The sequence below is a fragment of the Atta cephalotes genome, assembly GCF_000143395.1.
Source record: "Atta cephalotes unplaced genomic scaffold scaffold00015, whole genome shotgun sequence".
Classification (NCBI taxonomy): Eukaryota; Metazoa; Arthropoda; class Insecta; order Hymenoptera; family Formicidae; genus Atta; species Atta cephalotes.
This window is the reverse complement of record NW_012130079.1, coordinates 4,831,953-4,859,472: the sequence shown is the minus strand read 5'-3', so window position 1 is coordinate 4,859,472 and position 27,520 is coordinate 4,831,953. Positions and strand designations below refer to the sequence as shown.

At 33.4% G+C, this 27,520-nt stretch overlaps 1 protein-coding gene across 1 annotated transcript in view; it reads right to left on the bottom strand.

The window, feature by feature from the left end:
* Positions 1–1,451: 1,451 nt before the first annotated feature.
* The window catches only part of LOC105618166 (lachesin-like), a 52,845-nt gene continuing 26,776 nt past the window's right edge, over positions 1,452–27,520 (bottom strand). The window contains exons 3-9 of the mRNA XM_012199707.1: positions 27,234–27,331; positions 11,074–11,320; positions 6,218–6,391; positions 3,896–4,024; positions 3,489–3,624; positions 3,077–3,234; positions 1,452–1,810 (exon numbers count right to left, since the gene is read on the bottom strand). Coding sequence (XP_012055097.1) covers positions 1,452–1,810; positions 3,077–3,234; positions 3,489–3,624; positions 3,896–4,024; positions 6,218–6,391; positions 11,074–11,320; positions 27,234–27,331 — 1,301 coding nt within the window. The remainder of the gene's footprint in view (positions 1,811–3,076; positions 3,235–3,488; positions 3,625–3,895; positions 4,025–6,217; positions 6,392–11,073; positions 11,321–27,233; positions 27,332–27,520) is intronic.

The window sequence follows — 27,520 nt, the reverse complement described above, 5'->3', positions numbered from 1 at the left end:
TATATATATATATATATATATATATATATATATATATATATATGTGTGTGTATATATATATGTATATATATATATATTTATTTATTTCTCTAAAGTGTTTGGTATGCTATTATGTGCTACAGATATGGATCTTATTTCGGATATGACGTGAAAACGCTCGCTATGATGCCAAGTATAATGTCATTTCGCTTTCTTACATCACAATAAACAAAGATATTATCATCTTATCTCTTAGATACAAATTACTAAATTAGTATGCTAATTATTTGTCTGCATTTGGGTACGATCGCACAATTGCTCGGCAAATTCGTGTGATTCATTGATGAAGACGTATTACAATGGCAACGTAACGGATGTTCATTTTAACTGATGTGAGTTGTCACTGTTGTTTATGAGATATAATATATACGTCAAGATTGCATTTTGTATGTAAGCGATTAAATTCTGCGCGTTCTACCCATCGTCAATGACAGTGACAGCTCATTTCAGATAGACACCCTGCATATATAAGGCTTTTGACGCTAACGTTATAAAATTACTCCAAGTTATCTATTAATCTCACAAAAAAAAAATAGTTTGCTCGCTCCTCGAATAACAAAAATTTTTTCCTCGTATTCAACTCTTGGACAATTAGTGGTGTTCGCCTCTTTTATTTTGTATTTTTCTCATTCAATAATCAATTTTAGTTGATTTATTAATTTTTATTATTTTATATTATTTTATTTGTTTATTTATTCATCTAATCATCGTTTCTATTCGTTTATTTTCATATTTATTTTTATTTTAATAATATTTACCATAACAAACAAAAACATTTGTAGATATAATACAATTAGTGCAAGTTTATTTTATAATAAAAGATAAATAATTTGAATATAGCTTGAAATAAACTGCACTGAATGTCCGAGAGTTAAAATTATCCGGATAATAGTGATAATACTATATATTTAATCCAACCAAAGAGCGTTTCATCCCCGAACTTTTCGCACGTTAGCAACGGATAAAAGGATCATAAAAAATACATTCGTAAGCGTCTTTCCGTAAAAATCCGCAGCGGTTATCTCGGGCAACATTCGCTCGCATTAACGGATCAAACTCCCACCTCCCCTATTTTCATCCTGCCATGTCCAAGTACTCGTTTCTCTACGATCTTACCCTGTAAAAGCGTCCACCAAGTGTTCGCTTCCCTTTCGATCTTTTCTCGTGCTATTAAGAACGTTGATCTGGCTAATTAAACGGAACAGTTCTTCCATCAGCCTCTCGTCGTCGTTGTGTGAGAATTCTTCCCCCTCGCATTTTTCGTTTACGAGACTCTCGTGAGTTTCCTTCGCTTGGCTTCGCTATTCGTCAGATCGATGAACACAATTTCACGCTGACTGAGTAATTCCTTTTGCGTAGGAATAGCTATCGTCGTAATCGTTGTCCTCTTAGTTCTCATCTCACCTTACGTCTTATCGTACTATCGAGAACAATACGAGACAGAGCGGCAAGACGACCCGTTTGCTGGGGATGATCGCGGACGCGTCGTTGCGATCCTTGAGATTCTGGTGGTTATCATTGCGGTTGTTTTGCTTGAAGGCATTACCCTGGTCCTTGATTAAGGGAGCGCGCGGATCCGCAGTAGTCGACGAAGTCGCGTATCTGTTGTTGTGAATCAATCGTGCGGTGCTCTTCTGCATCGCCGGCGTGCTCACCTGCTGATGGAAAACCCGATTGACCATCGTCCCTTGCCCGGACTTTGACTTGCCTCGGTTCAATCGCTTCGAATTGGTCGACGTGATGCGATTGGGCACGGTTGCGCGCTCGATCTCTGAAAATATCCACATGAATCATGGACAAGGTAACACCAGACACTTCGCTTTTCGGGCTTTCGCCCTTTTTATTTTTTTTAGAATCATCTCTTTAATTTTACTTTTTTAGCTATATTGTTGGCGGCAATAATAAAGAACCCCATAATTACATGAAAATTGAATTTCGGTGAAATGTTAGAGTTAGTTTTCATGTGGCTAAAATAATAAATGTCCTTAAGCTGTGATTAATCGAAAGTAATATTTGTGCTCTCTACAGAGCGTTTTTGATACGCCAAAAATTATCCATTATTGAGTCTTGTAAAAGATGTGTAACATATTTATGACATTTTTTTATTCACCGTATTATAAGCTACAACATATGTGAAAATCAAATTATTTTTACGGTTGCAGAATCCAATTTTTTATATTAATGGGATCCTTTAACTGTATTGTATACGTATTTTGTTTATCAAAGATCCTAACACAAAAAATTATTTTGTTTAAAAATTTAGTTATTTATTTAGAAAAAAATTTAGATAGATGCAGTCTGAAAATTTGGTTGGACCATTAAAATAATTATGTAGGAAACTCAAGTATGATGAGCAATGCTGCAAAAAGTTTTGACATTCTAGCAATCAGCTTGAGCATTCTACATAATTGTTTTACTTGTAATGGTCCAACAAAATTATTTTCAGATTCATATTTCATTAAATTGTTAGATAAAAATTCAGCAAAATTATTCTTTTTATGAATGTGTATTGTTAAAAATATTTAAATTACTCTTTTTGCAGTTGAAAAAAATAGTGGATTATAATATTATTTTTAATAATGCTTGAAATTTTATTACTTTATTTTTATATTATTGCGCCATCAAAAGTACTGCTATATGTGATACCAATCATATGTATACTGCATGGAAAAATACGGTTTTGCTGAAGTAAAAATTTAGTTAAATACAAATCTGAAAATAATTTTATTGGACCAATAAAATAATTACGCAGAGAGCTTAAATTGGTTGCTAGAATATTAAAATTTTTTGCAGCATTGCTCGTCATTTTGAAATTCCCATGTAATTATTTTCCCATGTAATTATTTTTATAGTCCAACAAAATTATTTCCCGATCTGTACCTAGCTAAATTTTCAAACTTGCAAAAATGCCCTTTTTGTATGGAAGAATTTTTATTGAGCATAGATTTATAATAGATAATAATCTTGCCTGATTGTTATCAAACGATAGCTTATTTATATATTTAGTATTCTTATACCTACGTATATGATTACTCACCGTATACTCTGAGAGTCGCCTCAGCTTTTCCCATACTTGAAGAAGCTGAACACGTGTATTCACCCAAATCCGTTTTCTCCAAACGTCTTATCTTCAACACGATCGTCGTCTTCCATTCCTCGTCGGGATCTCCTTGCTCGTCGATTTCGTATCTGCCTCTGAATTGACATATCACTTACGTTTAACGTTTGCGATAGGGAGAATAGATTCCGTTATTCGACGTCTCGTTAGAATAACCGAATCGCCATCATGATCGATATCTGAAATCACTGTGACCGAGGTCAGGAGCGATTTAACAAAAAGCAATACGGAAACGTTTTGCCTCTTATCGCCAAAGAGATTGTCGAACAGCGGACTCGAACTACGCCCGAGGATCGGTAGACCAAACTGTCAATATTGTCTCAGCACATACCCGCTCATGATAACTTGCTCCTTCCGCATCCACAAGTTAATCGTCTTGGGATAAGCCTCGATTAAGCAGATTAACGACACGTTTGTATCCAAGGGAGAACTGAGCAGTTGATTGGGTGCTTTAGCGCTAGGAGGGACTGGAATGATATAAAGAAATAAGAGAATGTGATAGAAATGAAAAATCTGATTTTGGCATGTTTATATTTCATTTAATTTTTACTTTTTTTTTGCTAATGCAAATTACGTTGTGTTTTTTCAACGATTCGCTCTCCCGTTAACATAATAATGCTATTAAAATACATTTTCTGTTACAAGAATAATCATTAAATTGGATTTGTCTGACTATCAATTGATTTCAATCTTGATTTGATGGATTGGTATTGACTATAAACGTTTTCAAATACTTACAATTTACTTTTAGATTAACCCTCTTGCTGACCGCCGGAGGCACTTCGTTTCTAGCTATGCAAAGATAAGCCCCCATTTGCCTCCTGTCTACCCTGGTTAATTCTAGCCTCTCGCCGGACAGGTTGTCCACTAGAAAATCGTACGTTGTATGAATATCTCGTTGAAAGCTGCTCCCTCGTCGACCATATAAGCCGACGTGTTAACGTGGCCTGAGTAATTATTCGCGAAATACGCCTTCGAGGCAAGCAACGATAAGCAGAATATGAATTTGTAACAAAATTTGTCACTAAAATTTATTACCATTGTTGATACAGCGTTACTCTTTCTGTCATAAGGGATATATGAACTTGCTAAAATTAAAATTTAGTTAATCCTCATTTCACTTTTTAATTAAACTTTGAAGACGTACATGTAAAATTTTTTTAATTTATTGCTGTTGTATTAATAAAATACTTGTATTTTAGCATGATTGATGAAAATGATGATCGATGGTCATATTAAAGTGAGTAAAAGTGTTAGAGATCATAGCTCATAAATGACAACGATAAATTAATCTAGTTAATTAGAAGAATTTTCAGCATCGCAGGTTACACATATCAGTTATATCATATTTTGTGGAAGTAGCGTTTATCATTAAAAGCGAGGAATGATAACGAAATTTTGAAAATTTATGTTTCTACTACGTGTTTACGATTTCCATTATCCAATGAGGAATTGCATTAGCGTGTACACGCAGTATAGACGCTTTTCAAATAACTGAAAGATAATGAATCATATTATCGAACGAACAGCCGACATAAATCACATGTGGAATGTGTCGTTCCATGTTCACGATAAAATGTGTCAGAAGTTTAATAAGATCGATCAAAAATAGACAAGATGCGTTGATTTGATCTGATAGCATTTGATCTGAATTCGTATAGCACCGTATTCACTTGTATTTAATTAATAATTGTCGCATGTTTGATTGCATTATCGAATACGGAAATAGCGTCTTTTTATTTTGGAATTTAATTATTGCGCTCCAGATTTTCGTTGATTGTTAATCAAATAACGGGACATTTTGCAAAAGCAAATTATATATCTAGAAAAATGCAATAATTTTCATTATATCAACAATGATTTAATATAATTAATGATATTAATATTATTAATTGCAGTGTACATAATATTATATTAACAGTTTTTTTATTATACGTTATATCAATGTTATTGATGCAAAAGATAAAAATTGGTGCAATTGTTTAAATTCATCTTGTGTATAAATCAAAATAATTTATATACACATTTTATATAGCGGTTAATCTATACATCGCGAACAATGTCGAAGCTTCGAAAACTGTAACTGATAAATGAAATATACAATGAATTAAAAAATCTTTTATTGAAAAGCACCGTAAAAAAAGTATTAAAAGTATGTATTATACGTTACACACCCTTCTGGATGCATCGAACTATATTGGAAATCAATTGATTGCTAAAATTTGTCTCTCTAGCACGACGTCAATCATTTCAATCGAACGTCAATAGTTGTACAAGCACACTCGTTTAATTCCGCGTGAGTCGTTGGCACTCGCATGATATTGCAAGTATTTCTTTTAACCGGTCGATCTGTTCGCGGCGCGCGATCCACCGCGACTGCACAAAATTCCTGGACTGTGGATATCTTGCGAAATGCAGCGGAACTCGACCTGCCCGAAGGATATTGAAAGTCATTGCGGACAAACTAATCTCTATTCGATGGAACGTGTTCCGCCGTAATTGCTTTCGATCGAGATCACCTACGTGTGCGAATTTACGATGTCTTCATATCTCCTTAAAACGCTCGACTATTTGATTGAGACACGTCGGATTACCGGGATTATTCTAATGGACAAAAGCAAAGATATTAAAACATTTGTGAAAATATTAAAGAGGAGAATTCTTTTCTAAATTTTTATCTCGATTTTATATTGCTCAATAAAAAATGAGATTATTAGTTCATTATTATTTAAGCTTCGTAATATTCGATTTAGATAGGTATTGCTTTTTCTAAAAAAGAAAAAAAAAGAGCTAGAACTTTTTCTCTTCATTTTAAATTTTTAGATAATTTCTATTATCTATTGAGTGTAAACTCAATTATAACGGATGCATAATTAAATCCACAACGGCATTATATGACGTAAATATAGGGACGGGAATAATTAATTCGCGTTGTGGTTTTCCTCATGGAGAGATACTTCATTCCGGGAACGTGTTTCATGTAACGAGATGATGTTATAAAGAGACAACGATTACGTAGATCGAAAGTAACAATCTCGGGGCCTTGATGTAATATCTTACCTTGTGTCAACGGATCGTGAACACCCCTAACAAGTATGAAATCACTTTTCTCGCGCCGCCAGAACACGCGAGGCGACGGCCGTCCGGACGCCTTGCACGACAAAGTGGCGTTTTCACCCTCGAGAACGGATACCTCGCCGTCCGAGGTGCCGGAACTCAAAATGTCAGGCGGCACTGGAAGAAAAGAGCTCGGATAATATTTCGTCAGATGAAATAATAACGCGTTTGAAACTGTATTAAAACGTTTATACTCAAAAATATTATTATATTAAATATCAAAAAAGCAATGATAATCCAAGTCCTTCAGTTAAATGACACATTTTGTTATTTTTAATTTTAATGTAACAAAATGTAAATTAATCTAATTTCTATTTAATTTAATTTAAATTGCTTTTCGAAATAAATAGGATCCGTATTGACATATGTATTTATTAAATAATAAACTAAATTCAAATTTAATACAAATCTTGAGTTAAATTTTTAACTTCATTGTTTTAGTTAAATTAATATAAAGAGAAACAATGACAAATATAGAAATAATTAAAAATAATGCAAATTGGACATAATTCGATATCCATTAATTTAATAGAGTACTATTATCATCATTACCATTACCAAAATTACTATTTTATATAACTTCCATTTTCATCATTATTCATTGTTCGCACGCGTACGCAGAATTTAAAATAAAGTTTGAAAAATATCTTATATATGTTGATCTGAATTCTTTGGCTTCTTTTATTCAAATTGACATACATACAGTTATTTATATCTTTTATTTGAAAATGACGCACAGTGATATGATTATCTTTTCAAGCTCCGTATCGAAAAAAAATACGAGAATACGAATCGTTTCTATGCAAATATGTTAAAATAAATCTAAAGGAAAATATACAATAAAATAAGATAAAATAAGCTGCGTAAAAGTATCAACCTATGATAAGAAAGAATTATTTCACGAATGTACTATCTAATCCACACAACAAATATATCATGGTGAATTACAAGGCCATGAAGAATATGTTATCAAAAATTTATGACTGTAGAATAAGAATATTTCCGACGTAATTCCTTATATGCATTTTCTGTTAAATTAATCTTCCGTTACTGGTTCTGTTATGTTTTCGGAATAAACCATTTGGCATTCCATAAAATACGGAAAATTAATTCTACATAGATTTTAATTGCGCTTGAAAAAACAATCGTGAAACTCTTAAATTAATATTTTATATCATAATTCATTTCATTTTGCTATTATATCGGACGCTGGGAACAGTGTAAAGCTCGATTACAAAAGAATAGTAAAACAGTCAAATAACAAGCACGTTTTCTGAACTACATTTTGTGTGTGTGTGCGTGCGTGCGTGCGTGCGTGCGTGCGTGCGTGTGTGTGTGTGTGTGTGTGTGTGTGTGTGTGTGTTGTGTATACGAAATGTAAAATACACCGTATCGTTATATCGTGTAAACCTCATAGAATGAAACGAACTACCTACTACCACCACACACACACACACACACACACACACACACACACACACACACGCGCGCGCGCGCGCACGTTCATCTGTCACAAATTCAACACGTGTCCGAAGATTATGACGTAATTTTACCCGATGTCACGCGTCGTTGTCTAAGAAACAATTTACGAATGGAATCGAAATCGCGCCACACGAAACAATATATCTTCATATAAGTCTCTCTGACGTCTCTTTCCGATTTCCGGAAGAAAACGTCGCGAACGAAGACTGGCGGGTATGTGGACTATAAAGAATCGGTATTGCCATCGTTCTAACACGATTTAACCAAGATGTTGCTGTGAAGACGACCGAAAAGTCATCTTGAAATCATTCCCGTCACACTCGACGGAAATGAAATATTGGGGGGATATCCCTCCTCAGGGAATGGCTCTCCTAATGGAATTCTATCCAATTCGAAGAGCCGTTCAATTCGTTTCAATTACAATGATCCAAAGAACAAGTATGTCGCGAATATAACATACGCTGCGTACAGAATCGAATGAAGAGAAAAAAAGAGAGATGACATTTTCTCGTGTTTCTACCTAAAGGAATTTCATTCCATTCTGCAACGAGAGACCGCTTTTTGGTGTCCAAGCGAACAAGCGTGCATGCATGTGATAGAACACATTCCTGGTTCATCCTCTCTCACGCATAAAATAGATAATATTATTCGCGTGCCAGTCCATCGCAGTATAAAAGTGAAATTATGCAATACGATGCCATAACGGAATACAACGACCGTGCTGTGCGCATCACTGGAAATTGAAGCAGATATTCGGGGTTATTTTGTTTAAGACCCTATTACCGATGTATAAATTGGGCAGAGCAAATATTAAAGTAAATATTAAAATTGCATGTATTACGCTAATATACTGGGCGTCACCAAAATCCGAACAAATCGAACAATTTCTTTTAAAAACAAAATGTTTTTAATGAAAAATTAAATATTACAAAAAATCCTTTTACACTTGGGGGATCCCTGTAGAGCACAATTATTCGATATATCCCTCATTAGCTTGAATGACGGCCTATATTCTCGGTCTGAAGCGTTCGCACGCACGCTATAATGTAGCGCTGTCCACGAATCCGTGTCGATGAATGCTGCCTCAATAACGGTCCTTAATGACGTTACATAGGGATATCGAGACTTACTTGTGACCCTTTCAACTACACTCCATACGTAATCCAAAGGATTTAAATCTGAGCTGTTGGGAGGCCAGAATTCCTTGGATCAAAACATATCAATGTTGTCTAAGAGCCAATTTTGAATCAAATGACTCATATGAGCCAGTGCATTATCCTGTTGAAAAACATATAGCCTTCCGGACGCCACAGTTTCCATCCACGCTTCATTACATCCATCAGAACGTGCAACAATTGGGTCAATCGAACTGGGTCATCTGAAATCGCTTGAGCCTTTTCAACGACTGCAGGGGTTCTCGCAATACGTTCTTTCGAGTGACTCTTTCTCGCTGGTATACTGGAACCTTAATTGGACTGTTCTAAAGCCGTATATTTTGTCACAACATCATAAACGATTGATCTTAGGTATCCAAAAAAACTAAATTATTTTCGTTGTTGAGCACCCAGCGCGAAGATCTTCGATGATCTCGGCTCTTTGATTATACTACGCATTTGGTTTCAACATCGCGACCATTTTGAGAATATGATCGTTTAGAAGCATCAGACTTTCTCGGACACCAACAACTCTGGCGGAGACACAATACAGCGGAAAATTTAAATTGAAATTTGTCCGGATTTTGGTGACGCACCCTGTACTTAACTTTCGACTACAGCAATGAATCATTATTTGGACTTGAAATGAAAATTTTTGAATAATTCTATAAGGTTATCACAAAATTGAAAATTAAAGAAGTCAGAAAATTGTCAGGGACGTCAGAAAAATTCAGAAAATTTTGCAAATTTTCTGAAAAATTGAAATTCTTGGCTTAAAAAAAATTTACACACAGAATTAATATACAGAAAAAAATGTTTGATTGAATTAACTAGAATTCTGGTGGAAAATGAACGATCCAGAATTTTAGTTAAATCTACAAAATTTCTGGTTAAATTTATTAAAACTTTAGTTGAAATAACTAACATTTAGTAGATTTAATCAGAAATTTAGACTTAACCAAAATTTTGGATCGTTCATTTTCCATCAGAATTCTAGTTAATTCAACCAAATATTTTTTTTCCATGCATATATCTACGCAGTTTTGAATATTATCAACTTAAAACAATGTCAACAATATCAACAATATAGTAATTTATATTACGTGTTAAATTAATCTCTCAACGAAATATTTAACGGTTTCTAAATCAAGAAATATAAAAAGATTTTAAAATATTATTAAAAATCGAAGAAAATCATAACATTTCTGTCTGGGAAAAGGATAATGGAATTTTAGGATGAGGAATTTATGACAATCCTGTTGTACAATCTTTACGACTGATACTATGAGTAAATAAATAAACTTCTAAATTGTAGATAAAGAACTTGAACCTTCCTCTATTCAATCACCATAAGGCGGAAGTTCGCTTACATTCTGTACTTCAAACAGGATGCTTTAGAGCTTAGGTGTAGTTTTCATAGCTGTAGTGGAGTAAAAGAAGATAATGTAAATTTGATAGAAACAATTTAGTTCGACGTTTGCGTACGAACCACAAAGTATGAGCATCCATCAGCTCAGCGATGCAGTCAGCGAACATCGATAGACTTTCTGCCAGGTAGACTTTCGAACTTTGTTATCGCGTTTAATTAAACTATAAATTAAAGCGCAGCCGTTAGCGTTTCTTATATGACCGATAATGCTCCTTGTAAACTAACTCCGTTGAATCGATATTACATCCTCTTTCTGAAGAGAACACGTGTTACAAATTAAGTTAGTTCAACTAACTCACTCACGGCAGACATGCCAAATTATTTAACGGATTTCTTGATGAAATTAAAGGATTTGATATTTGGAAACCGAGATTTTAAAACTTTCTAAAGCAGATTAAGCGTCGGTTTTTTGGAATCTCTTCCAGTCATAAGTTACTAAGCATTATAGCACTATAATTACAGTTTACACATTGTGTCCGTGTCATCATCTTGCATGGACGCGTAACGAGGGATCTCTCCGTATTGCGCGACATCCATGTGTATAGTACGTGTGTGCGACGGCCTATTCAAACGCGCCGCTCCAGCGGCGAGGCATGCATATTTTCCGGCCCTAAAGCCGACCTGGCCTAATCGAAACGCGATGCGTGCGTGCGTGCGTATGTGACGTCTCTGCCAACAGCCGCAAACCTGGCCGGTTGGCCGGAATGCGACGTAACGCGTGCAATTAGGCATACCTAGGACGTCCACGCATCCCAGCTGGCTCAACATAGGTTTGGTGTTGAGTTGGCACATGTAGCAGCCACGATCGGCCTCCTTTAGCCCCCGAATATGCAGCTGCCAAGTGGCCTCCTCGTCCTCCCGCGACTGTGTCTGGTTCTTCGTCTTGGCGTTCTCCAGAGTAACGAAGAATCGAGTCGACTGGATGACCTTACGATCGCCCATTGATAGAATCGTTTGATCTTCAGCACGTAGCCATCCCACCTGCGGAACAATGATAATGATATCGAGACTTTTTTTTTTTAAATGACAAAGATTTCGCGGATTTTTTATCAATCGAAAGACTGAGGAGAATCAACTGGAAAGATTACTTTTCTTTAACGACTACGGATTTGAATCACCGAATACCGTATCTTCTATGTAAATTGAAATTTCATTGAAAATTTAATGCTGAGGAATTTTCGGCAATGGTTTCATAAATTATCTTCTCACAATCACACGCGAATACCGGGATAAACGTATAGAATATTTGGTTGCTGCTGCGTTATTTAATAGCAGATGTGCAATTTGGTATATCTATTTTTTTAGCATATAATACAAATAATATAATAATTCTCTACTAAAGAAATAAACATGAATGATACGTCATAAATTTTCTATGATAACTAATCTTTCTGCTTTAAAAAGTAACAGAGAAGATCACTATTGGAGGAATGACATTATCTCACTCAAGTTAGCCTCTCGTTGTAGAATGTTATTTTTACGCGACTTTAATGGAACGCGAACGTCTGTTTTATTTTCCAAAGGTTAATAGTGGAGATGCATCAGTGGAATATCCGCTTAAGGAATATTGTTAAATTCTACAACTTCTCAAAGATTATGCTTAGAAATGAAAGAAAAACATGAAAATTGTAAGATCATAAGTAAATGATCATTTCTTCTAATAAAATCTATTTTAATATCAAAATGTATATATTAAACACATTTTTAATATTTTGAAAATTCATATTTATTGATATAAATAATCCAGATTTAGTTATTATTTGCTGATACACATTTGCTTTATATTTTTTCCTGTCGGTCCAAGCTATTATTAACTTGAGATAGTTGAGATAGCTCAGTGCATAATCCATAATGATATTCAGCAACCGCGCAGAGATTAACATCAGACATCGTCTTTCGCTCGTGTCCCGCTACGGGTTTGACGAAGCCAATATGAACGAGATGCTCTCCGAACAATATTATATCGCGCGCTATCGTCAAGTGCATATGTGTGTGTATTCGTACGTGTATGTATGTGTGCACGTCGGCAGTAATTGCTTTTAGGCAAGTACGCATATTGTACCGGCTTGCACCCCGAGGTTGGGTTGGGCCGGTGCGGTTGGCGGCGGCATTGCAGGAATCAGCAGCGACGAAAGGTTCAATTTAACGTCGTATCTAGGTACCATCACTTCACTTAACTGGTGCCAGCCTTCGTCGCGTTATCTCTAACGATGCACTTGGTAATTAATCTCAAGTGACTGTTGTATGATCCATATAACCATCTCTGGCCATATGCGTGTGGCCGGTTACATGCCGCACTAGGGCACAACTTGGACTGATGTTACCTATACACCTGTGCGACACGCGTGTACTTTGCCACAATCTCAGCAGTGAACTTAGACGAAGGAGTGATCACTGAAAATAAGGCCTTAAAAACGCACGTTAATATCGGCCATTTGACACGCGTTGATACAGGATTAATCGTATAGTTATGGTTACATATGCAGAGACGTATCGAGACGTACTCTTATTTTAAAAGTGACACAACTCAAAAATTAAGTTTTTCGAAAGAGGAGAAAACTTATTTTTCAACGACAAAGAATTATTGACTAATTCAACAATATCATAGCAAAAAGAAAATAATTTTTAGAAACATAATCAATTGTCATTTCTGTCATTTCCGTTTTATAATCTTTAAAAACCTTTTTAAATTGACGATTCGATATCTTACGAAATTATAACAAATCCGAATAATTTATCAAAAGTGACATAACTTGAAATATCACCAATAGTTTGTAATTTACTTTGATCAATTAAAAAGTGATTAAATAATTTCTTCTTCAATTATTAAAACTGTATTAACTCTAAATGTTTTCATGGAGAAGATTCTTTGTTTTATTTATAAAAACGATACGAATTAAAAATGTGTCACCCTTGTAGAAAATATTATAATCGTTTTGAAAATCTTAAGAACGACACAATGTGTTATTTCGCGAACAGAATGTGAAGTTATATTAGTTTACTTTTGATGATTGCTAGAGTAATCTTTACTTAATTAAGCGAACGATATCGTGCAATAAAGAATAATAAAATTTTGTTTTTTCGAAAGAAAATTTATTTAAATTAAATTTAAACATGCACTTAAAGATTATTTGAGATGTTAGATGAAATACTGATAATATAAATTAATAATATATGAATTATTCACATATATTAACTTTTGTAATTGCTAAATAATTGCCTGATATAAAATTTTAGCTTCTTCTTCGAATAAAAAGTCAAAGTTCCAATATAAACTTTCAAATATTTTCAGATAAAACGTTTTATTTTAAACAATGTGAATGTATACTAGAATCTCGAGTAATAGATAAAAAGATTAAAGATAAACTTCACTAGAAAATTAAATTTATTTTCTGCGAAACGATATTTAAAATTAAAAGGAAATGGAAATTTTTTTGAATTTTGAATTTTTTTAAAAAACAATTGATTATAAGTCTCTATAAGGAATTTCTCTTTGTGTAACGGTGCTATTTGCGATCATAGTAATGGGAAAGCGGCGAGTCGTGCGCCGCATAGCTTAATCGAATCGATGTATAAGTAGTTCAATATAAATCGAGTTTCCGGTAAAGGCGAGCATTTACGCGAAAAACGGAATGCCTTTAGCGATCGAAGAAACGGAAAGGGATTAAACGAGAGAAAACTGAAAGATGACGGAAGTCGCCGTTTGAATCCCTTCTTTATCGAGGTACAATCGATAGCGTTTTAAGTACATTGTCATGAAGGAATAACAGTTTGTTCTCTATGAAAGGAAAGGGACTATCGGCGCCGACTGTGGGGTCATTATCTTTACGGAGAAGATAACGATTCGTTCGATTCTATCCCAGAATAATACTACTATCCCACCTCTTCTGTGGAAACGGCATGCTTATCGTATAAAAAGCTCTTGGAGGACTTAAATGACGACTTAGTTCGGCATTTTGCATGGTCACGATTCTGAAAACTGGTGGATATCCGTAGTAAGTAATCCGCGACTCGAAAGAATGATTAATGAAATATAAATCTGAGGTTTCTATTTCGCTGCACGTTTATAAGATAGCTTCTTTCTTTTACCTTCGTTATGATTCCAACAATAAAGGGCATATTTCAATCGCTAATCCTTTAACGCATACTTTTGATTGGATTTTCCCCGAGGTTACTCGATATCCTGTTGAGAGAGGGAGTTTTATTGTAATATTCATATAGAGTTTTATTGTAATATGCATTATATTGAATCCATTTAATGTGTCTAAAATCGAATATGATATATCAATGATTTACAGTTAGTCAATATTTAATGGTTTTTTTTTTACTGACAAAATTTTAAGAGTCTGTAGCAAATATTCTTATAGTTTAATATTCCATTTTTTTTTTAATTTTTAATTTAATTGCTAATAATGCAATTATGTCGTATATTTGATTCTCAGAAGGATATGATAGATAGCATTTGTGTCAAGATGGCTTTCGTTATAGATACTCAATATGCTTAGTGATAATCCTTCGCATCAAAGAGATTTAATCAATATTAATTAGACTCAACATTAATTAGAAATACAAATCTTCTCTTTGTGTATAAAGCATTTCGTTGTTGAAAGTTTCCTTCAATTAAATATGTAAATAACAAATAGAGACGTTAAATGTAGTGTTTATTGTTTGTGAAATATTAAAAATATAAATAAACAATGAAGCTTTCAGTTTGATAATGGACAATTTTAATAAAAGCCAATAAAATATTTTATATATTTATTTAAATTGATATGATTATTTATGTCAAATATTTCAATAATGATAATGATTCTTTTATATAACAATATTATACATGAGTCATGTTTAAAAATATTGAGTAATGTTGATTAATATTGAATCATCAATATATTTATAAACAGCGCCGAAAAATATACGAAATTAATTTGTTATTAATAGTACGATCATATATATAATTATATATATTCTATTATAACTATTTTTTTATTCTATTTATTATTGTATGTAATGTACATATCGAATAACAGTCGAAACTGGTAAATAAATTGTATTTACGTGATAATTATCAAGTACCTAATTGCTTGATCGAATCTATTGTAGATCACGCGGAGTGATTGCGCGCGGAACTGAATTTAATGAGATTAACAGGATATTCGGTGTGTAATCTATTTGAGTCCTTTGAACAGGATAACTGATTGTCCCAGTAGAACATTACACACCAATCGTTGTACACGATTTCTTCTTTTCGTCACAGTTTGAGAGTTACTTCTCCCGAGTGTGCAGTTTCATTGTGTGCCTTAATTTAATAACTGAAATAGTATTTCTCTAGTTATTCGTACGTACGTTCGTACTTACGCTACCCTCGTCTCCGGGTGCGCTTTTATCTGAGGATTTTCCATGGTCTCGTTGCAACAAGAAGCGCTCGTTGCAACAGGAAGAGACGTAGAAAAAGACTTCCTCTGCCGGCTGATAAATTAAAAACGAGTTCTATACTTATCCGGACGGAACCGCTCGACCGCCATTTCCACCGCTAGCCTTTGTTAGAGCATTAGCACCTTGAATCTAAAGGCTTACGTTTCTCGGTCGCCGAAGTATAAATTTATCTCTGTGAATCGTCCTGAATCGGTGCTAGCGGCTACTTCAGTGTTTGAAAATCTCTCCTCATATTTGGCCGTTCAAATGAGGCGCAAAGTATTTTTTCTTGAAAAAAATAGTTTCTGAACGGGCTCGATGGCTAACGCGCGCGCGCGCGCACACACACACACACACACACACACACACACACACACACACACACACACACATGCACACGCACATGCACACGCACATGCACACGCACACAGAGTATATCCACAGTTACGAAATTCCCCGGTGGGCACGTTTTGGCGGCGCGGACGGTATCGTACTACTTCTCCGGTGTAATATTTCGAAAGACCTTGTCTTACGAATCTACGTTAGCGCTAAGAGATTGCTCCTCATACTCTTTTACCCACGACCGCTCTTCCCCTTTTCTCTCTCCATTGTAATCATGGAAACAATCATTCTCTCTCTCCCTGGCTCCTCCTCAGTCCGACTGCGCTCTCCCCGCTCTTTCTCCCTTTTTCTTTCTCTTCTACCATTTCACGGACAATCCCTACGCCACGTTCAGTATTTCTCATTCTCTGCCACTTCCGCCTCTGTTCCTCGTCTGTATGACCGTTCTCATTTCTCTTGCTCTCTCTCCGCAAGCACTGCGGAATTCGGTGTGTCTCGTTCTCTCGTTGCGCTGAAGGCAAGCACAACGTGTTTGTGGCGCGAAGTGCGGTGTGCTGATGGCGAAGGCAATGTGCAACTGATGGTAGTGGTGGTGAGGATGCTGGTGGTGGTGATAGCGACGGCGAGCTACCCTTTCGCTCGCCTCCGCAGCAATCACCGATTTGTCTGAATAAGCCCCGGGCAAGTATATGCTCATGCTTACCCTGGGGAAACACCACTTCGACCAAACTCACACTCTCTCTCCCTTTCTCCCAATCTTGCCTGTTTGTGTCCTCTTCGTCGCGCCAACAGTCTGCCTAGCTAGCATACCCCCGTTCTCGTTTTCGGCATCCCTGAAAATGTTCCCATTCATCGATGCTTGATGGAAACAGCGGTAGGAACAGCCTAGCCAGGAATATAAGCTGCAGCAAGGGTGAAATGAGGTAAAGGAATGAAAAAGGAAAGATGCCATCTAAGTTTCTCCTTGTGTATTGTCGTCAATAGAACTGGTAGTACGGAAGGAAAGGCAAGAAAATATGACGAAGTCGTTCGTACTGGTTTTGCTTAGGGACAGTTCATAACTTCTTAATAAAATGGATCTGTGGCATATTAGTGATTATTATAGTGATTTTAATTATAATGATATGATATTATTATAACGATAGTGTACAAGTTGATTTCAATAAAAAATGAATTAGCTAATTATTATATACAGGGTATTTGTTAAAGAAAAATCACAAATATTAAAACAATTTTGTATGATAAATCATAATATAGGTAACAAATCTCTCACATAATGCCTTTAGCATGCCGTGACGCCGAAAGTGTAAATTATAAAATATTTCATGATTACGCTTTGTGATGATAGAAGAAAGAAATGTTTCTGTCGCGACTACGTTACATAACCCGTGTTAAGTTCACTGAACAATAAGGAAGTGAACATTCTCTTGAACGGGCAGTGAGATATGACTTAGTAAACTTGCAACTTCGCTCAACTATAAAGGACGATATCTCGCGAGAGAGAAGGTTGACGGTGATAAATGAATCGTCATAAGCAACTAAATTCGTCTCGACGTGCTTCTGAAAACGCCGCTATTCATATTACTGTATTCACATTCATTTATGATCTCAATCTTCCCTCATTTCGCGTGAATCGTCTGAAGTGTAATTGGATTATGCACGGGTATCGAGAAGCTTTCGTGGATTTATGTTTATCGGATATTTGCTATTGTGTTTCGCCGGTCCAAGTACCTATACACGTCTATCCTATTTCACTATTAGTCCTATAGCGATAATAGATGATCTTATGTGAATTGATTCGATCCGCTTTGAACTAGCCAACATCCACAATTACGCGCATGGACAATTAAATCAAATAACGATGTTAATTGATTGAGTAACGAATTATAAATATTTTTATTGCTACCAAAGATATTTTTTAATTTTGTCTGACGTTTTTTAAAAATAGAAAAATTAATAAGAATTCCTTGATTGCATCTAAGATGTGAGATTATAATGAAAAGAGAAAATAGTAAAGAACCTCCTACTTCACGTTTAGTCTTCCTTTCTTGAAATACGGTAGAATCGTTTTGATTTCTTCCGAATGCGCGTTTCGATTTTGTGCGAAGGCGCAAATGAGAACGTTTAAGGGATCAGAGCTGTCACGTACACCTCACAGAAAGATATCACCGTCCATTTTTTTCTTGATCCGTCTTTCGCGTCGACCGAAGAAGAGAAAAAGAGACAGATACAAGTCTACCGCCCTGCATCTCGACGATTTGCCTCGTTTTACTTCCTTGAAAAGGTGCGGCGGATACTAAAAGCTTCAAGCTTGTCGGTGCCTTTTTTTCGTTTAGGTGGAAGGCTTTAGAAAGATCGGTCGAGACGAGCACAAGAATAGTAAGAAAACACTGAGGAACTCTGCTAAGATAAAGCGCTGAGAGAAAGAGCTGCTGGTAAAGTGTGGATCAGAGTGTTGTGTATGTGTGTGTGTATATACGTATGTCTGTGCGCGCGTGCGAATTTTTATCTACTTGTCGCGAAAGGCGTTTTATAATCTTCTGAAAATTGCACGCTTTTAGAATCGTACTTTTGTGTTGGTAGCTGCTTCCATTTCCTTTCATCCATTATGATTGTCTTTTAGAGTTGGCTTCCTTGCTAATTGGCAATATTCGATGAATGAAACTTTCCTGGAAAGACATCCGATTAGCTTAAAATATTAAATGCAAATAATAATAGTTTTGGTTATAAAGAATTGTCTCGTATTTATTATATAAATTATCTTTTTGCATTCTCTTTGCATTAATAAATGCACATGTAATTTCATGTTTTATATTCTGTGTTTTACTGTGTTTATAATGAAAATGTATTTTATTATAATTATTCAAAATTTATAACTATTTATTAATTTAAAAAAATAGAGTCTGTAATATATTTTACATATTTATATTATCAAACATAATGCTATTATATCAATCGCACGATGTGCATGATAAATTATCAATTTGATGTATACAAGAAAAAATTCATATCAATTCTCGTTTCTATAATTTTATTTGACTGTAACATAAGTTTTTATATTATTATTAATTATATTATTATTAATTGATTTTATACATAATAATAATTATTAATTATATATAAATTACTAATAGTAAGTAAATATTACTTGAAACTTTTCTTTAATGAAAGTTTTTTAATTGCATAAATCTTTTTCTTTAGATAATCCTATATATTAAATGTAATATCCATTTATGAAATAATATTTATCTTACTTTATCGCAGAAAAATATGAGAATTTATTATTATTACTATTTTTTTCATTTTTATGTTTCAAGAAAAGTAAAATTGTGTGAGCTTAATAAATTAAATTTAAGCTATCATTTTTTTTTTGCGCAAAGTTATTTTGTTAAAAGCTGTAATTCTCATTTTATTTTAAAATCATTAAACTTTATTTCTTCTGGAACGTAAAAATTTGGGACAAAATAATAATAGAATAATAATTTACATAAATATATTTCAATTAAAATAAAGATAGACTTTTTATTTAAATAAACATTAGAGATTAATGTATGAATTTATCAATGTGATTTTTAAACACAAAGAATAGAACACTCTATGTACATGTATGAAGTTTTATATCAAATTTTGCAAAATAAAAATAACATAACTATGTTATATCTCAATGGATTATTAATATAATTATTGTAATTCTACGCCTTATATTTAGCTATACGATTTACTATTTAATATATATATATATATATATATATATATATATACATATATTTTATATACATGTATTTTATAATCTTTATTCTTTAATAAATTCTATTACCTGTGATATTGTAAATCGAATTTTAGGCTCGTATTCAGATGCGCTTTTATTTCTGAAATTCTATATGAATAAAAGCTAAATGCGTGCTAATATTGTAATAATTTTGAATACGAGCCTAATTTTTATTCCATTTTTATTCCAGGGCTGGGCAAAAATATATTATTAAAGTACTACTACTTACTTGAAATTACAAAATACAAAATACTGTTAATCTTAATATTTGAAATAGAAAATATTAATTGTATTTGAAATACAAGTATTTGAAATATGCTCAATCTATCACGAATCATAATTTATTATCATAAGTTATTCAAAATAAGCTTGATATATTACGTATTTCGTAATAGACAAGTAGTCAGCAGAGTTGGAAAGCGTTACTTTTTCCGTTACTTTTTATAATAAACAATTTGATAATGACGTTGCAATTTTTATCTGAATGCTAAAATTATTCCAAGGTTGAAAAAATCAACTTTTCTAATCTTAGCACAACCTTAGCATTCAGTTATAAAAAATTACAACGTCATGTTTATTGTAAAAAGTAACGGAAAAAGAATGACACTTCCCAACTCTGGTAGTCGGTGACGATAACCTTCAACGTATTTGTTTTTTCGTATGTATATGGAATGTATTCTCTCTATTCCCATATCAGCGTATTATTATCTCTCGAAACATATACAGTGAATACAAAAAGTATTCGTACAGAGAAAATATATTTTTTTTAATTTTATTTTTAAAAAGCAAATATTATCCAATGATAAATGAGTCATCGAATTGATGTCGAATCGATATAAATATGATAATTTCAACATCAATTTGACGTCGATTCAATGTTTAATTAACGATCATTTCTTGTTGAATAATTAACAATTTATTCATAAAGAATAAAATAGATTATGTTTCTTAAAATTATACCAAAAAGATGTGTTAATTATACAAAATATATTATCTGAAAAATAAGCGAAAATTAAAAATTGTATTGTTTGAATTCTTAAAAAGTATTCGTATAGACGAGAAATTTAGTCTAAAATCAGGAATACATGTGAAGCTCGTTTGTTTGATAGAATGTATTCATTGTATAAAATTGTTAATTGATGTTTATGTTTTACAAATAAGATTTTTTTTATAACAAATTTCTTCGTATATTTCTACGAATATTTTTTGCTCTCACTATAAATCACGACAAGAAGAAGACAACGTGATTATTCTTTTTAAGAGATTAATTATAATCAACTCGAGAATAATTGAGCCGATGTTTCATAAGCTAATCGACGCGATAGCTATTGTATTTATCGAAGTAGGTATTTTGCATGATTTGATCGGTTGAAGTGGAGGTCGAATGGGAGTTATAAATTATTATTCCATTGTAAAATTTACGTGCGATTATTTCTTTAACGATGTACCTTCGAATGTACCTTGTTTTTTTTTCAATTTAAAATATAATTTGTTTTTACTATTTTTGGATTGAAAGCGCAGAATAATATTGTTGGATCGAGTGAAGTGGATAGTAGTGACGTATCGATTATTTATTATTAGATAACACGTATTTCGCGGAATTTATGTATTGCACGTGTAACTGAATTTCAATCGTATATTTCGGTTTATTGTGTCTTAATTAGTCTTCAACTCGATTTCATTAACCACGTCGTATTATACATTGGGATAAAATTGCAGACGTCGAATTTTTTGATCATTATCGAGATATACGTTTGCAAATGTGGAATCGATCGATTCGGAGTGACGCGTTTTTAATTAGTAAGTACAATCGTGATTAATTCCCCAGATTTCGATAATTATCAACCGCGTGATATGAATTTCATGTTCGGACATCGACGGTTGCGTTCATTTCCGAGACGCCGAACTCAAGTAATGGAAAACCGTGATGTAATATGATAACAACGATCGTCTGTTAATAATTCGTTGGAAATGGAAACTGAATATTTCTCATACATTTACATATTTTATAATACGTGAAATATCTCCACGACAATTTGGCTGGCAAACACTGTCAATTCAATATTTTTTTGCGACATCAAAGTGCGCTGTGTTTACGTAAAGCCGTTTTGTTTATCATTCAAGCGCTAACGGTATTTTATATGATCTGTTCTTCGCATTATATTTCATGTTATTATCGAAATTAATTCTGAATCTATCAGTGTCACAATATTTATTTAATAAGTACGATTGCAATTAGTTTCATATCGTGATATTCAATGGCATAAAGGCATGTCCTCACTGAAACCGAAACTTTAATCGACAAAGCCGATCGGCATGTTGGCTTCAATTAGTTCATTGAAGTCAATATACCAATTAGCTTTGCCGATTGAACGACTGGCTTCAGTGAGGACATGCCTTAATCTAACATAAATGCGACATATGTGCAGCGGTGATTTATCAAAAGCCTCTATCATCCAACATTCATTGCGCGAAACGTGATTTGAGCATGTATAAGTAATCTGATTTAATAAAACCTGAAGTGCCGTGTAAAGTACGGACAATTATTGTATTCTGGAAATTAATACCGGAAATGTATCAGATCATAATTAATCGTGATTGTTTTTATCAGTGTTATGCGAGTGCGACGAACCTGACAACCATGAGGAGAACCTTGACATCCTAAGAGGAGGAAGAGGCCTAGGAGAGTTCCGGCGGAACATCTCGGAGTGAGTAGAGAATCTATCATTATTATATTAATTTTAACATTAATCTTCTGAAATATTACCTATTTTGGGCATTGTATATAATTTCAATATGTTTTTCAGTCCATTGTAATCGATATTACAACTCCGCTGTTGTGCATTATATCGGTGAGTGTAAATTATTTTTTATTTTGAGATAACAAAAATCTGTATTTATTCGAAAATATCAGATATAATGTATATCAAATGAACGTATTAAATTAAAGCAAAAAAATAAATATATATTGAATTAGATGAATTAGGACTAGTTTGGAATGTTTAATCTTGGAATTTGTATAACTTAATTTCTTTTTTAAGTGACGACTTTTTTAAGATCAATTTCTTAATATGTAATTAATATGTAATTAATACTCATTATTTATTTTCGCCAGAATCCGAGACAACATTTTAAAAGCACATATTCTGTACATTAATTAAATATCTTAGTGTTACATTAGTACATTTGATTAATTTCTTTATTTAAAAAAATATTAATACAAACATAAAAATAACTATTGTATTTAAGGGACATATTTTGTATAATAAATTTCGAGAAATTATTTTATATCGATAACTACAACTGAAACTTTAACTCAGTGAAAATAGAGAATTTACCAAGTCGAAAATTACGTATTCCGTCTGATCATTTTCAGTCTTAACTACTAAACTTTGCCATTTCAAGCTGAACTATATTTACTTAAGTAAACTAATGCAAATACTAACAAATCTTGATTAAATTTTCTCAAACAACACATATAAACAGAAATATTAAACGAGATATCTCCAGTCACGTATTATGAATAACGAATACATAATTCTAAGAGAAATAACAGTTATGTTTGAATCAATATCGATTTTCGATAGAGATATGAACAAACTTATTATTAGTTTAGTATCATAGTTTTCATAAGACAAATAAACGTAGAGATTGCGCATTCATAACATCGAAATCAGATTTTTTTTCTAAAATTCTATTGATCTTTTTTCCAAATAATAATATGATGGCGAAAGGTATTTTTTTTAAGAAGATCCAAAATTGTTCGCACTGAAATATCCGAAATAAAATTTACATTGAAGAAAGTTGCATATTCGACGTTTTGAATCGCGATAATGAATCGCGTAAGGAAATATAAAAAGCATCAGAAGATTTTTAATTAGTATAGTAGATGTATTGAACAAAGTCGGATAAGCTCCCCGCCTTTCTCCCGATATCAATTATACTGCTATTTCGTTTTGCAAAGATTAAATTCTCGTGTATACATGTGTTAACGTTTTACGCTGCATGTACAAACATGAATACGTACATTCATGCGATGGACAACCATTTGCTCGTCTGCTTTTCGTACTATTTCGGAGAGAGTGGCATTTCACCGCAAGTATTTAGTTAAAATTGTTAAGCAAAATTAAGTAAATTTAAATTTAAATTTGTCTTTTCTATCGCAACTTTACGCGACTCTTTTTAATATTTTTATTTCTAAATATATAATTTATATGAAAATATATATATTTGTCTGTCATAACGGTAAAGATGTTCCCTATTTTTCTAGACAAACTTTTCGTTTACTTTGATGCACCTTCCTCTACTTTTAACGTGAGTTTTAAACGATGTGCATACTAGAAAAGACTTGAATTATCTCACGACGTTTTGCATGTAGAAAACGTGGAGTGAAATTTTACCTTTAATAACTAGCGTCATGCGCGCATGGTTTGTTCGCTAAAAGGCACGCTATTATTACAACGCTTCTTTGTGGCCACGTGCATAAAGCGTTCTTATTACTATCTATCCATGGTGTACAAATATGCGAGTTTGTTTGTCGACGGGATACAGTGCGCAGAAATATGGTGCACTGTATAAAAATAGTCACGCACGTGAATATATATATATATATATATATATACACACACATCTATAAAAAAAATTATTAACCGTGTGTGTGTGCGCCGAACGGTAAACAACTATTGCACAGAGTGTTTTTGGGCAAACCGCAAAGTGTATTCGATTTTTGTTCTACTCGTGCAAAACTACATAGAACGTGGTAAAAAAAAAGGAGAAAAAGAAATAGGAAATAGAAGTATAGCGTATATAATCCGCGCATGAAAGCTCGCGAATAGCATTGTTGAAGGCGCATTGTTGTTATCCACGTGCATATCTCGTACTTCGAATGAATTACTGAATCGTAAACTACAAGACGCTGTAGAATAAATTAAACAGGATAATTACGCTGGCTGAACATTAACACCGCGGCAGTATTGCGAATATCGGGGGATATTATATCATCCAAACGTTTAATTAAGCTGCTTAGGTGCTATTCAGCATTCTGGAAATACAAAATGTTATTTAACACGAAAAGTCCTTAAAATATACAGGGAATTCAGACTTGTTAACTTTTCTTATTAATCGTGAAATATAACGATATCAACATGGCACTTTTTTGTACGAAATTAGAATGCTACCATAACCATTAACCTTTTTCCCCGCTTTATTTAACTTTTTCTGTACTTTTCTGCACACAATATTATAACAATGAAAAAATGTTCTGTATTCATTTCATCAATTATATTTTCAAATTCGTTTTATCTTCCATATCTCTTTATGATTGCGCTATTTGTTTTTGGATATGTAGTTAAATTACAATTAGTAATTGTTTCGTGGAAACCATACTAATTGTAATTTAAATTTTTTTATTGGGTATTGTTTTGTGCACTTAACGCTCTGAGTTTTTTATATTTTTTAAAAATCAATAGTGTATATGTACTTTAGATTAATGTTTCACAATTTTTGAACGAAATTTAATTTCATATTATTTTCCCATTTTACCGTGCACTTTATTTTAGCTCGTTCGATCGACAATACATATAACGGTCTTCTACAAAATTCGTTCAATCTCGCATATCGCGGCACCGCTATAATTAGTGATCAATTGATAAAGACGCATTCATCGAGATTACAGGCTGGCAAGATCAATTCATATTGTGGTTATCGAATTTTATTTTGTGGACCGTCGCGTAAGTATAGATCAACAGCTGTTAAAAGCACTATAGCCATAAAATAACACAAAATAATGATGACGCGCACGTAAAAGCTTTATTCTAGAGAGAAAAAAAAAATCACCCGTGCGACATTCAATATGAGTTTCACACCAAATCATATGTCGCATTCGTTCGCGTGTTCGCGGCACGACTTTAAATTCTAATTAATCATTTCGAGCGACACTCATAAGCGCAATCAGCATCGCGACTTGGGAATGAAATATTTTTTAAAAAATAAACATTTGTATATGTACTGCTACTAGCAAATAACTCTTTTTTTACGCATGATTTATTAAAAATACTTTATACATTTACGTTGCAAATTGCTATTGATTGCATTACGATTATATCGCTGCATTTTTTTCTATCGTTTGCTCTGTTTATTTTTCGAATATTCTCCGGAAGATTCAACATTAAGTACAAAAAAATTATCTCGATATTTCATATTAGCAGTTTGCAATACTAACGTATACGAGGTAACGTATACGAATACGCACAGAAGAAAATTATTCCGGGCGTTACTGAGTTTCCAGTACGCTTAAATGATATAAAGAAAGTTTTATTTTCATGTCGTTTTTTTACTTCAAAAATGACACAATTCAAAAAAATGAAGTCTCAGATAAAAAGAAAAACTGTTTTTTAACTTAACTGAAAATTATTAGTCAAATAATATCTCGACAAAAAAATATACTTTTAGAAATATGATTAAATATCATTTTTGTCATTTTCATTTCATCTTTAAAAAAACCATTCTTTTTGAGGTTGTGACGAATTTTTGATATCCTACAAAATTATAACAAATTTGAAATGATGCATCAAAAGTGATATAATTTAAAATATCCATCAACAGTTTAATATTTATCTTGATCAGCTAAAATAACTAAATTCAAAAAATAATTTCTTTTTTAAATTGTTTTAATTCATCAAAATTGTTTTTACTGTAAATATTCTCTGTAGAAGATTCCTTTTTATTTACAACTCAAAATATGTTACTCTTGTAAAAGGTACTATATAATCTCTTTGAAAACTTTATGAACGACACAAATGCTATTTGGTAGATAGAAGCTGTAAAGTTACTTTTGTTTAATAAATTAGTTTATTTTTAATCTTTATACCTAACTCATTTACGATAATAATTAGAAAATCAAATTTTTCATGTCACTTTTGAAGTAAGAAACTAACAACATTTTGTCGCAATATGGAATGAATGAACATTGAAAATGTTTGATGCAACGTAACAAAGAAGTCACTCTTCAATCGCTCTTTAATTCTCTGATGCATTATTTTAATAGGCATGTGTAGCTATTTTCTCATTATTTATATCGTCTTATTTCGAATGAATGAGCGGAAAACTCGCGCTCACGGAAAAATACAAGAAATTGCGGATGCGGAGCGCGCAAAAAGGTATGCTGACATCTGCCAGAACCAGCCTAGGGCGACTCATTTATTTTCACGGGATTACCCGAATTTCAGATTCTCTTATCGCTCTAGCAACGTGCGCTTATGGGTTTCCAAGTCGGCTAATTAGCGCTCGGTGCTTGTTCTGCCGCGAGCGTCGACGCGCCGCGTCGAGCCGAGTCTAGCCGCGTTTCTTGTGAAAATTTCACCGGCTGCTTACCTTGTAATTTCCCACTTTCCTGATGGTACAGGAGAGGGCGACCTCTTTGCCAATAGCGGCGGTCACGTTGCCGATCGGCTCGGAGAAGCTCGGCACATCTGCGAACCAAAAGAAGCTTCACGTTATGCTCCTAATTAACTTCAGACATTCTAAGATCCTTGTACAAGCTACACGCGATACCTTATAAAATTCTAACTGATAGACTTTTTAAATGAAATTAATAATAAAAGACAGAAATAAGAGAGAGAGAGAGAGAGAGAGAGAGAGAGAGAGAGAGAGAGAGGAGG